A 14,065-nucleotide genomic window follows, 5' to 3' on the forward strand; every position below is an offset into this window, starting at 1 on the left:
AAACACAGACAATTAGGACTAGCTTAACGGTAAAAACTGGGTGGCATGGACAAGTTGGGCCAAAGATACTGTTTCCATGCTGTAAATTTCTATGACTTAGACTCAGTTTCTCTGGTTCCATTCAAGACAACAGATGGAAAAGCTGTACCACAGGACCAACTCCATCATCATTTCTTTCACCCCAGCAATACTGCTTACATTTCCTTTTTTCCTCCTCTTTCTTCAATTATTGTATCAAAGTGGAGGCATTGTGCAACAAGATGCTGTGATGCTGATGCACTCATCACACTGCTTCCCTCTTCCACCCTCTGTAAACTTATAAAATTCTGCTGCCCATATTCTAACTCACACTCATTCGTCACCTTACGTTTGATGATTTTTGATTCACGTTTTCGTGTACGTGTTCAAATCCTTCCATGGCCTTGCCACCACACCCTGTGTCCCCACAAAACATGCATGCTTTTCTGTAATCTCCTCCATCCTTACAAATAACCCTCTGAAGTACCCTCCAATTTTGACCTTTTGCAGATTCCTGATTTGTACAGCACTGCTGTTGGTGACTGCTTTATCTGCCAGGGTGTTAAAGATCTAGAATTCCTTCTCTACCACTCTCAAAAGTTCCTCCCAGGTGAAACTACAATTTACTTGAGCTTCTCTCTGTCTCACTACATGACTCTCCTCCTTTAAGATACTTCTTACAATCTCTGACTTTGACCAAGCTTTGTCATCTGTTCCAATATTTCTTATGCAGTTTCAAATTCTGTCTGATTACACTTCTGTGCAGCACCTTGGAACGTTTTGCCATTTTAAAGGGATGTATGTTGCTTTGTCGATTTGTAAAACCATTTTATTGTAGTTAGTACAAGACATCCACTGTGTGAGTGCGCTAATATGCAAAGTAGGATATCAGAAATGAAGCATCTCCCATTTAACTCAGGCATCTATTGAGCATCACTTATGATGAATTAAAGTGAATAGTGTGTCTGGGAATTTTAACAAGATGAATTTTAATTTCTGAAGATTTGGTTTTGTATGAAGTTTATTAAGCTGAGTTTTAGCTACACAAATTAAAGAAATACTGTACAGAATTCATGTTAAATAAAGTAAACTTGTGCAATAATGGAGCACCTTGGTAGATTTAACACAGAGCAGGTTGTGATTTATAAAGCTGTGAAGAAACCCCAGTTTGAATTATTGGTGAATAGTTTGCCCAAGTATTCCAAAGAGGAATTGCACATCAGCAAACCATAGGCACCACAATCAACAAAATCACTGATTTCCCCATGTGTAATTCAGCTGGGCAAGGGTCTGAGCTGGTAGTGCGAAAATTCACCTTCCATCAGCTGAAACCCAGGATTAAATGCTGGTAAGTCCTCAGTGTCAGCTATTTTGTGTTTATCAAATCCAATTAACGACTGAAACCTGCAAAACGTGCAGAAGAAAACAAATATTTTGTTATAAATCACTTAAAACTGGAACGCTGTGACCTTCTTGTCTCTAGCTACAGTGTAAGCAGCGAGCTTCTATTACCTGCAGGTAAATGAACTGGTAAAATAGTGTGGTCTGGGGTCACGTCATTTCCCAGCATGCTGCACACTCATGCAGTGATGGAAAGTGTCCACTATAGTTTCGTTAAAATTCAACGAATTTGTGTTTCAATTATGTACAAAGTTCAGGCACCCAAGCGGCCAACAGTTGAATGGCAATCGTATCGTGGTTATTTTACAGGGCCAGTGATGCCACAACCTGGTCAAATCGTCAAGGTAGTGGAAGTTCAGCTGGTAAGTTTAGAATTTAAATTTAAAAAAAAACCCCACCTGTTATGAATAAAATCAACCGCGAGTTTGAGGAGCTTGTTCCCTGCTCTTTAGGGATGGAGAACTGCCATCCTAACACAGTCTGGTCTATGTGTGACATCAATTCCAAACTTGATCCTGTGCAGCCCTCTGGTCAACCAACTACTCAGTTGGATCAAACAGGATGGGCAATAAATGCCGGCGACACCCACATCCCCAGAATAAATTTTTAAATATTGATTTCCATACGAGTTTCCTCAACTTGTAAGTCCCCTCATTCCAAGCTACCCCTTCCCACGTGCTTTGTGTTCAGTCCTTTCCTCCTCGTGACAAATAAGTCTGAGACTGTCCCCCACGTAAAGAGCACTATCTAGCGAGAAAAACAGCAGCTCCTAAAGAGCAGGGCTGCACCTTGTCCTCTCATGTGGGGAAAGAACAAAATAACTCCCTCCACAGGGTGTGCTGCTGAACTTTGTAATTGATCTTTAACATTTTTACCTGAACAACGAGCAAAATAACATCTTGCATTTATATAATGCCTTTAGCACAATGAAACATTCTAATAGGACACAATCGTCAGGAAAATAGCCATAGATTGTTTCCATATACAATAAAAGAACACATTACAAAACACAAACAGAACAAACAGGAAGCACGGCTCCTCATCCTCTCCTAAGAAAAGTACCAACACTGAACAAAATGAAGACTTTTGAAATCTACCCTTGCTGTCACCTCCTTTGAAATGATCAGCTGAACATGCAGTATATCCTGCTGGTCTGCAGTGTGCAGAGAAAGGCTGAAATCTCCTCCTATCATGCGTCATTACTTTATCAGTTTGCTGATTCTCGTACTGTAGGCCTCTTCCTGTTTCTGAAGCTTTTCAATTACCTCCGTCTGTGAAAATAATAGGAAAGGGTTAATAAACATACCATGATATAGTGCACTGTCCCACTGAGGTTTGGTTTAGTCATAGGGTTTCCAGCAGCTTTGACAGTCAGGCAAACTCCCACCTTCCTGTTTTTCATCCTTGGAGGAGGTGGCCCTGTCTGTATGCATGTGATAACTGTTTATCTTACAGTTCACACACCCTGAATGTATATTGTATCTATTGCGAGCAGTAGGTATAAGGAAGTGAATGCTCAGATTAACTGTTACTCGTGTACTTTAAAGGAGAGATATACATACGTTAACTGATATTCAGGCAGGGTTTGGCAACTCAAAGGCAACAAATCACTGCAAAGAATAATTGTCCAGCAGTCTAAGGCTTGAAAAGAATAGAATGTGACTGCTATGTTCTGAGTGCACAAACATACTTGAGCAGCCATACAGCCTGCTCACTATAATCCAACATTGCTTCATTCAAATTCTCTGTCAATTTGAGTCAAAATATGTAACTAAAAACTCCATTTGTTTTATACAAATCACTTAATTTGAGCAATTGGATAATTTAATTTCTTAGACTCAAAGACCACTTTGAATAAACATGGACTGTACTACGCTTGGCTTTTAAACTCTGACACTTCCCAAAGACACAAAATCGCTGCTCATTTGTAAGTCGACAGCTGCAATAATGAATTCGCTGGTTGTACTGTTTGGATTGTCAAACCATGAACTGTTCATTTTGATGGGGACAGTCAAACTCAAAAAGATAAAACCACTCTTAAATGAGAACTAAATTCATACATTTGAATCACACCAACCTAGGTGCAGCATGAGAAACCTGAATTGAATGAAAATTGTACCAATTGATGTAATTAGCTCTGTATCTGTTACCTGGTATGATCAGACTTATAGACTTCAAGATATGGTGAAATTATATATTATAGCTGGATAATTGTAGAGTGGGCTGGAGAGTTGTATGGCCTGCAATGCTTCTATTTCACAACCTTGTGTTGTTAGAACCATAGAATCCCAACAAGAAAGAGGCTGATCAGCTCGAGTATGCACTGACTCTCCAAAAGAGCATCCCATCCAGGCCCTACCTTCCTTCAACTCTTAAGAAGAGTCATATTCAACTTGAAATGTTAACTATTTCTCCACAGATGCTGCCAGATTTTCTGAGTATTTCCAGCATGTTCTGTTTTTATTGTCCATCTTTTTCTTCTCTTACACTCCTATGAATTGTCTTGGGTCGCTTTTCTATGCTAAATGTACAATATAAATGCATGCTAAAAAAAGAGACGTGCCGTTGAACCGTTTTGTTTTGCGTGTGTGTGTGTGTGTGTGTGTGTGTGTGTGTGTGTGTGTGTGTGTGTGTGTGTGTAGGTAGATGGAGCTTGGAAAGGTCCATTTACCTCGGGCAGGATTTTCCAGTCTTGTGGCAAACATAGCTGGAAGATACCACCCAAAGTACTTAAACAAAAATTGAACAAACTATTTCATGCTGTTATTATAGTGTGGCATTTTCCACTAACAGGATGCTGCTGTCAGTCCTTAAGAATGTTTAGCTTCCCACATTATTGAGGAACATTAAATATGAATTGCAATGCCAGGCATTTAGGTTGTACATCCCAATAATTGGCTAATTGAATCAAACAACATATTTTATTTCAGTTGTTCATAATAGTCAGAATACAGACAGTACCAATCAGCTTGCAGAACCTAAAACAAAACTTTCACTGTTAGATGTGATTCCACAATCGAGTAGCACCTGCTGAACAATCCTGAGTGCACTAACAGCTACACTAATAACAAATTGAGGATAAGTGGGTGAGCTTTAACGTGGCTCACTTACACTAGCTGGAATGACAGATGATCAGATGCAGAGATCTGTTCTCTGCAAACCTTTAGACTCCCATGGCTTTCTCCATGGCAATGCTTTGGCCAAACAGAATCAACTGCCAACTAATCTTTTCTCCTGCATACTAAAGTTTTTGAAGTTTGAAGTTATTAATTAGTGTCACAAGTAAGCTTTGGATATACTGAGGGAGAATTTAGCATGGCCAATCTACCTGTGGGACGGTACGGTGGCACAGTGGTTAGCTGCCTCACAGCGCCAAGGACCTGGGTTCGATTCCCAGCTTGGGTCACCGTCTGAGTGGAGTTTGTATATTCTCCACGTGTCTGCGTGGGTTTTCCTCTAGGTGCTCTAATTTCCTCCCACAATCTGAAAAACATGCTGGTTAGGTGCACTGACCTGAACAGGCACCAGAGAGTGACAACTGAGGGGAATTTCACAGTAACTTCATTGAAATGTTAATGTAAGCCTTACTTGTGACCAATAAATAAACGTTACTTTAACCAGCACATCTTTCAGACTGTGGGTAGTGGCTGTTTGAAATTTGGCAATCTTGTATTTGCCTCGAGGGGTGCAAGACAAAATATGTTTACAAAAGGTCCCTCTTTTCAGCAATATAAATGCAAGTCATGTGATAACACCATGAATACACAAACAATCCATTAATTCTTGATTGGAACAGGAAATCATGTTCGTAGGAAAAATTGGAGTTAGGCCTACAACACTATAGTGCCAATTCTCAAACCTACATCTGCTTTGAATGTTGTCCCAGACTAAGAGCAGAAGACTCAGTAAATCTAAAACCAGAAACATTTTCTACTTCATAATGAATAAAAAAATGAAACCACTTCATAAAATGAAGATGGAGATTGGATGGGTTAAACAGATTAGGAAATACTTTGGTAGATAATACAAGTGCATTTAATAATGAAGAGAAGAGTAACAACTGACAGCTTATTTAATTTGTAGCTTGCAACAGCTTCCAATAAAACCCATTCCAATTTACTTTGGCAGCACAGCACATATTCAAAACATCTCACCCTTTGCCAAATTTTCAAGTAAAACCAATAATGTTTCTTTTTTGTTCCTTTTCAGAGATCACATTGCTGAATAATGTCAAAGTTCATTCAAAGCAAGTCTTTAAACTTGGTAATAATTAATATGTATGTGTCTTGAGTGGAACTCTGTGATGGTGAAGTCTGGTTTGCCACAGCGGTGTTTTATCTAACAGACCTTCATAACAATAACCTGCATCTACATAACATACCTAACAGAGGTAGAGAGAAAATTCCAAAGCACAGGTCATTGGTAGCTGGTTGGTAAACATGTGGCAAACAGAGAAGATATACACAAGAGATAGAAGACTGGAACAGAGAGAAGAAAGGGGGAGTTTGAAAACTGGAAGGGGTTATAGGAATATGGAAGGGTGAAGCCTTGGAGAGATTTAAAGAAAAGGACAATAATTTTAAATAAGAGACTTTGGCAGAACAAGAGCCCCAATATTAGGAAAGGATTTAATTAAAGGAAAAACTGTGGTTGAGTTAAAGTCATCTTTGGATGAATCTACTAACGTCTAGGCAGTACGCCAAAGAGTTATTCAAAAACATACAAACTGAAAATGGTGTTATGTTCTGCTTCTTTGGATCGTGATTCAGAGTGAATAAGCTTTCCAAGGAAGACAGCAGTTCTCCAACTGACTGTTTTCTGCAGCTGTGATTTGGAAGGAACATTTAAAAAAGTAGATAGTTAGAAAACATTGCATATCTACTAATGCCTGACTCAGTAATGTAGAAAAAGCCCACTGCAGTAACTGGATGCCCTTGTTGGATATTGCAAGTAATGGATTGCCCTTGTTGGATGTTGCAAGTTAGCTCATCAATTGCACTTAAACACACTAATTGTGCTACTTAGGGCTTGCCTGCAGGCTGCCACTAACAGGCAGGGTGGATGCTGTTTGGAACAATTTCAAGGTATGCAGCCACTTAAAGTTAGGTGCTATTAAGCTTTGGAGAAGGGGGATTATTTTTAATTCTATTACTTCATTTTATGTATTATAAGTGCTGCGTACATGCTAGGCTGAGGGCACAGAATCTGTAAAATAATCAAATCCAGCACATGGCTAGTTCTGAGTTCCCTGGATATAGAGTCCAGTACCTGTACTATAAGAAATAAAATCAGGTGTATGCTATTTTGCAAGATGGATACCCCTAAGTTGGATAATAATGAAAGTTTGGACCTATTATCAGAGTTCTAAGATAAAATTTACAACATCAGAATTACAAGATGAAAGGCCATTTTGCCCCTCAAGCCTTTTGGCCATTGAATAAGACCATGACTCCACTGATTGTGGCTTCAACTCCACTCTCCTATCTGGCTCCTTTTACAGGAAAGATTATCAGTTATATTCCTGTCAGGCATGGTCAGAATTTGGTAGATTTTGGAAAGCATGATTATTCAATGGAGGAGTATATCGTGGATTTTAATAGACTGTTAAACTTTTGTTAACAAAAGATTGGTGAAATACACCTTCCAAAACCACAATCACTACCATCTAGAAGGACAAACGCAGTTGAGACCTTGGTACTCCACCATCTATAGGTTCCCCTTTAAGTTGCTTACCATCCTGACTTGGAAATAGATCACTGTTGCTTCATTTTTGCTGGATCCTCCTTGCTCTCCCTGCTGGCCCTGAACCTATCCTCTGAGATGGTGCTGGATCATCTGACCTCTTCTCTGGCCCGTCTTTGCTCTCAGAGGAGGCTCCCCCTGCTGAACAGAGAAAGCCCATCTACAGAATTGCAAATGGGGCTGACCCGTGCATGTACTGAGCTTGCAAAGGAGTTGGATATCTCAGAGGGATGTTACAAGACTGAAATGTCCTGGAAAGTCCAAACCATATGCCTAAAGCTGAAAAGAAGGCAGTGAAAACATTTGCAATACTCTAGTCTAAGCCCCGACAAATGCTTACCAACTCCTATCAACTCAGAATGGCTTAGCTCCTGCCCCTTTTTATCCAGCTCTTGGAATACAAAGCGACAAAAAAATTTAGGCTGCCTGCTTGTGTTGCCTTTGCGCCAACCTAAACATCTCATGGACAACATAAAACCCAGGGCAATTAGAGTTTTAATCCTTTAAATGGGCTTCTTAATTGTCAGTGGGCAGGCATCTGTTTGGCACTTGAGCCCACTGAACAAAATATTACGCAGGAATGCAATGATGTGGGGATCTATGCCTGAGGTATTCTCAATAATCTTGCAATATCAAGCACTTCTGGATTGGATGCACGCCCGTCCGAGCAGTGTGAAATTCTGCCCTATGTTTTTCTCAGTCAGCATCAATTATGACTTTCTCAGTCAACATTCCCATGTTACAGGATTTGGCAACCCTTCAGCTTTCTGACACAATCTCCGTATCCAAAGATGTTTTAAAAATTGTGGTTGGATCAAAGCCTCTCTGCTATTTCCTGTTGAACATTCTTTGAACATTCTTGGATGCATTCCAAGGTACTGGTGCCCTTCCTATTTCTGACTTTTCATGAATATGTTTTCAGTGCTTACTTCCTTTCCTATAATTATTCTGTCGAATTGTTTCTGCTGCTCGTGTTCTTTCATTTCCACCAGTCACACTCTTCTATGAATACCATGGCAAAGTACTCATTCAGTATCTCCATCACTGTCACGCTTTGTATAATTTCTTATCTTCTATCAGCCCTACCTATTTCTGAAGTTATTCAATTTCCATTTGTTTATTAAAAAAAAATTATTTTTTTCTCCTTGTTGACCTGCCTTTTGCCACACCACTTAGCCTTTTCTGTGTCCACTCTGATTTTCTGTCACATTATATGTCTCTTTTTAAGTGGTATTTCATTTCACTCCACATCCAAGGAACCCTAGTGTTTACGTATCACTTCTTGTGGAAGTATGTATGGTGTATTTTCCACTGTGTACTATTTAAAGAATAATTCCCAGTGTCCTGGTCAACATTTTACCCTCAAACAACACGCACAGAACATAGTCATAGAATCCCTGCAGTGCAGAAGGTCTGTACTGACCCAGATCCATCTCCCTTCTCTATCCTCTGTTCTAAGATCCCACGTATTTACCCCACTAATCCCCTAACCTGCACATCCTGGGTCACTAAAGGGAAATTTAGCATGGCCAATCTACCCGACCTGCACATCTTTAGAGTGTGGGAGGAAACCGGGACACCCAGAGGAAACTCACACAGACACAGAAGAATGTGCAGACTCCACACAGTCACCCAAGGCTGGAATTGAACCTGGGTCCCTGGCACTGAGGCAGCAGTGCTAACCACTGCCACTGCCCCACATTCATCTCATTGCTGTTTACGGAATTTGTCCACATGATTTCTTCTCTTTTTAAAATCTATTCTTAGATTTTGAGTAAAAACTATTGGCAGCCAATACTCTCCATCCCTAGCTGCCCTTAGGGCATTAAGTCTGAACAATATTCTGTGGGACTGGACCAGACCAGACTGGGCAGGGGCAGAACACACCGTTCTCTGAAGAACTTGAGTGGGCACAAAATTTTACAATTCAACTGCTTTCAAGATCTCTGTTTTGAGTCAGCCTGCAAAGCATCAGATTTATTTAATTCAATTTTTCAACTTGCCATCGTGAGATCTCGTGATGAAATCTTTAATTAAAACTGTGCTTCCTGCTTTCTGTTTTGTCCTTCACTTGCCTCTTCTGAAGATTGTCTCATTTTAAGATCTTTAGTTCTCAGACTTACCTAGTCTAAACTACATCTTTGCTCAAGCTATATTAAACCGCCTTCATTTTGTTCCTCTAGCTCGCTAATTTATTCACAGTAATTTTTCTTTCTATCTTTCTTTCTTCTCCTTCAGCTCACTACTTCAAACCTATCTCTTTGATCAGGCTCTTAATAATCTGTTTGAATATCTCCTTATGTGTTGAAAGGGCCAGGAAAAAAGAGCAGGGATGTACCTCTGAGGCTATATAAGGCTCTGGTCAGACCCCGTTTGGAGTATTGTGAGCACTTTTGGGCCCCATGTCTAAGGAAGGATGTGCTGGCCTTGGAAAGGGTCCAGAGGAGGTTCACAAGAATGAGCCCTGGAATGGAGAGCCTGTCGTGTGAGGAATGGTTGAGGACTCTAGGTCTGTACTTGTTGGAATTTAGAAGGATGAGGGGGGATTTTATTGAAACTTACAGGACACTGCGAGGCCTGGATTGTGTGGATGTGGAGAGGATGTTTCCACCAGTAGAAAAAACCGGGCACAACTGCAGTTTGTCAATTTGTATACACATGACACAATCTTCCTTGTTTAACAATTTACTGATTCTGATCTGCATTCCTCTTTTGCTTTCCCTACATTCCTTGTCCTAATTGCTCTCCTTTCTGCGTCCTCATCTTATTTTTCCCCCATTCTAACAATAATCTGAATTATTTACACAGCACCATTAATGTAATAAAACGTCCTAAGGTGCTTCACGGGAGCATTAGCGCATCAAAATAAATGTCTAGCCACATAAGGCCATAAGACATAGGAGCAGAATTAGACCATTTGACCCATCGAGTCTGCTCCACCATTCAATCATGGCTGATACTTTTCTCATCCTCATTCTCCTGCCTCTTCCCCATAACCCCTGATCTCCTTATTAATCAAGAACTTATTTATCTCTGTCTTAAAGACACTCAATGATCTGGCCTCCTGCAATAAAGAATTCCACAGATTCACCATCCTCCGGCTGAAGAAATTCCTCCTCATATCTGTTTTAAAAGATTGTCCCTTTAGCCTGATGTTAGCCCTCTGTTTCTACCTTTTCCTACTAGTGGAAACATCCTCTCCACATCCACTCTATCCAGGCCTCGCAGTATCCTGTAAGTTTCAATAAGATCCCCCCTCATCCTTCTAAATTCCAACAAGTACAGGCCTAGAGTCCTCAACCATTCCTCACACGACAAGCTCTTCATTCCAGGGATCATTCTTATGAGCCTCCTCTGGACCCTTTCCAAGGCCAGCACATCCTTCCTTAGACATGGGGCCCAAAACGTCTCACAGTAGTCCGAATGGGGGCTGACCAGAACCTTATGTAGCCTCAGAGGTACAGCCCTGCTCTTGTTTCTTGGCCCCTTCGACACATAAAGAGATATTAGAACAGATGATTAAGAGCCTAATCAAAGAGGTAGGTTTTAAGAAGTGAGCTGAAGGAGAAGAGAGAAAGATAGAAAGACAGAGAGGCTTAGGGAGGGAATTCTGGAACTTGGAGTTTGAACAACTGAAGGCATTGTCACCAATGGCCGGGCCATGGATATCAATAATGCACAAGAGGACAGAACTGGAGGACCAGAAAGTCCCTGGAGAATTGGAGTCCCAATGCTTTATGTTTGCCTCCTATAAGGGTTTGCCTCCTTATCACAAAGGACTGTCACAGCTTCCTACAGATGGGGAGCACAATATAACTGCAAGTTGTTGCTGTATGTTCATTACTTAAAAAAAAATTGACAAGTTGCAAACCTGTACATTCCGAAGGGCTTCTCCTGCTACTTCATCCAGCACTGATTTGACATCATCAATGGTGTAATTCGCCAAAACATCCACAACTGCAGTAATTTCCTCACTCTCTTCAGCCTTCTCCTCAACCTGCAAAAAATGTCAGAGAGTGTATGATTTACAGCAACATGTATCTGCGAACAAGATCTTGTAAGTTGATAAAATGTGGCAATACCTCCACTTCTAATTCTTCTGGTGGTTGCATCAGTACGTAAGATGAGTAGATATCCCAGGTTAAACTCTCCTCTAGTGGTGAAGGGAATGGACTTGCTGATTGGATGATTTCTACTTCAAGCTTAAAACAAGGAGAAAGAGCACATCTTTCAGAGCTTTAAAGGTCAACTTTTGTGTCTTGTTCCCTAGGCAATGACAAACACACAAAAAGGGAGCATAGTGGTTAGCACTGCTGCTTCACAGTGCCAGGAACACGATTCAATTCCCAGATCAATGTGCGGAGTCTGTATGTTCTCCCTATGTCTATGTGGGTTTCCTCTGGGTGCTCTGGCTTCCTCCCACAGTCCGAAAGATGTTCCGGTTAGGTGCATTGGCCACGCTAAATTCTCGATCAGTGTATCCAAGCAGACACTGGAGTGTGGCGACTAGAGGATTTTCACAATACCTTCATTGTGGTGTTAATGTAAGCCTACTTGTGACACTAATAAACTTTAAACTTCTTAAAAAGGTTTTGCCAAAACAAAACACTCCAAACATCTGTCCCATGAACACCTTCTTCTGTTTTGAGGCCTGTGTGTTTCCTTTTTCTCATTTTTTCCAGAGATTCTCCCTTAAGTCGGTTCCTGGCTGCTCTTAGGACCAGGCTTCTATAATCTTCCACCATTAGCCATGCTTTCCCCCCTTCCCTGTCTACAAATGTATTTTTGTCATATTAACTTCCAGTCACTGTTGTGTTGTGGCCTCTGCACTAAAGTTCTGATTTCTCCATTATCCACACACCATGTCTATCCTACTTCTTCCTGTCTTTACCCAATGTGCCAGGCCCACTAATATAGCGTAGTGAGTCAGAATATGAGTCGAAGACTCATGAGATTAAATTCTGCCTTGGGCCTGCATGAAATGTATTTGAACAGCCAGGACCGAATTATCAATGTGATCCAAAACCCATATTGATGCTTCCCATTTCCCAGATTTGTGTCAAATCTGACCTGGCTGCATTTTACTTCCAAGTTCACGCTCATTACCTGTAGCAGCTGACGGCTGCTGCAACATAGGCTTCTGACATTTTTTGAATCACTCTCATCACTAATACTTTGCCAGTCTTCAGTAAGTATCTTGGACTGGTTACTCTCTTTGCTTGCCAACTCAGTCCCCCTATTCAGAAGATGCACTCAGTCCATTCCCACTCCCGTTAAGCCTGCCACACACTTTTTGAATATGAACGTTTGTGCGTTCTTCCACTATTCCTTCAGTGCCATTCCTCAATGCCGTTTTCATGCCTCCACCCAGAACTAAGAACCTTGTGTTTATACAATGCCTTCCACGGCCCCAGGACCTTCTAATGCGCTGGACTGTCAATTCAGCACTATCGAAATGTAGTCAATGCAAGAGATGTAACAACAAATTTGTGCATAGTAAGCTCTCACAAACACCAACCTGATAACAATCAAAAAAGCTCTTTTAGAGATGTTAGTTGAGAGAAAAATATTCGCCAAGACACCAGAGAAACAACTCTTCTTTGAATAGTACCATAGGATTCTTAACATTTGGCTGAAAGGACACACAGAACCTCCATTTAACATCTCATCTGAAAGACAGCATCTCCACCAGAGTCACACTCACTCAATACAGCATGAGACTATCAGCCTCGATTATGGGCTCAAGTTCGTGGAGTTGAGGATTGAAACCACAACATGCTGACTCTATTAACAATTTATCATATTTATTCATTTATAAATTAAATACCTATATCATTTTATATTTATAGATCTACTTTCCTTTTTTACACTTCCACAGTACTGCACTGGCTATAAATTGCTTTAGGATTTCTTTAAGTTGTAAGAGATGCTAAATAAATGTAAGTCTCTATTTTTTATTATTCAGATGTTGGGCATTTACATTATTTATATTTCACTTATCTGAAAATGCTGGCCTGCATTTTCCTCTCTGGCAGTGTTACAAGGTGGGATTGGTCTGGTAGAGGCTTCGCTGAATCTCCTTGGCTCAGTCTCATTTAAGTACTTGGCCAGATGTTCAAAGCTCAGGAACTTCAGAATGATGCATAGTGTTGTTAACATGCAATCAGCCAGCAACTTTTAGCAAAGAAGAGATATAATGTCCTGGGAAATTTGCACATTAATAGTCTCTCGTGCTTAAACCGCCTGTGATTTTTACAAGATAGCACATTACTGACCAACAGAAAGTACAAGTAAGTTTCAGCAAGAATGGCAAGACTCAGGATACCTACAACACTCATCAGTCAGGCTGCCCAGCCACCCTGCCTTTGCAACCTAGGATCACTCCAAATTCCACCAATAAAAGAAGCAGAGCACAAGCCCTTCACACTATTATGGTGCCTGCTTTGGTCACTTAATGTTCCTGCAACACTTCTCATTGTCTAATAACTCTGGGCATCTGGTGAATGCTGGGCATCCAGTGTCACTGAGAGCAAAGTGGAAAATTCACTGTATGATGTCACTCTATTCCTATCACCTCATGTGAGTGCTTCCCTCCTGTATGAAGCGTGAAATTTCAGCTGTCTAAGCTGTTTTCTAATGGGGTGAATTGTGCAAGATTTAGACAACCAAAGCATTATATAGCCAACTTCAAGGTGTACACTGGTAGCGTTATTAGCATGCAACGATGTTGATTGGCATTTCCTGTTTTGTTCTACGCTGTGTTCTCTGGAGTACAATTTAAACGTTGCACTGTAAATGTTCTCTGCCGAGTACTTCCTTCACAAATTTCAGTCCTTCAGTCAGGCGATTTTTCACCCTATAATTTACAACCCTTTGTACCTATGACAACTAGATATATAATTAA

The 14,065-nt window shown here is 40.7% G+C and overlaps 1 protein-coding gene across 2 annotated transcripts in view; it reads right to left on the reverse strand.

The window, feature by feature from the left end:
* Positions 1-1,031: 1,031 nt before the first annotated feature.
* cabcoco1 (ciliary associated calcium binding coiled-coil 1) overlaps positions 1,032-14,065 on the reverse strand; it is a 66,223-nt gene continuing 53,189 nt past the window's right edge. The window contains exons 6-9 of one of the 2 annotated variants that reach the window (XR_013888822.1): positions 11,244-11,363; positions 11,033-11,158; positions 2,517-2,690; positions 1,032-1,422 (exon numbers count right to left, since the gene is read on the reverse strand). Coding sequence is in view for 1 of the 2 variants with exons in the window: in XM_080205244.1 (XP_080061370.1) it covers positions 2,619-2,690; positions 11,033-11,158; positions 11,244-11,363 (318 nt within the window). In the remaining variant the exon portion in view is untranslated. Of the gene's footprint in view, positions 1,423-1,799; positions 2,691-11,032; positions 11,159-11,243; positions 11,364-14,065 lie in introns of those variants that run through there. The other variant, XM_080205244.1, reaches the window with a different exon arrangement.

This window comes from Carcharhinus amblyrhynchos, chromosome 17 (assembly GCF_965287045.1).
Source record: "Carcharhinus amblyrhynchos chromosome 17, sCarAmb.v2.hapA, whole genome shotgun sequence".
In the NCBI taxonomy this organism is placed as follows: Eukaryota; Metazoa; Chordata; class Chondrichthyes; order Carcharhiniformes; family Carcharhinidae; genus Carcharhinus; species Carcharhinus amblyrhynchos.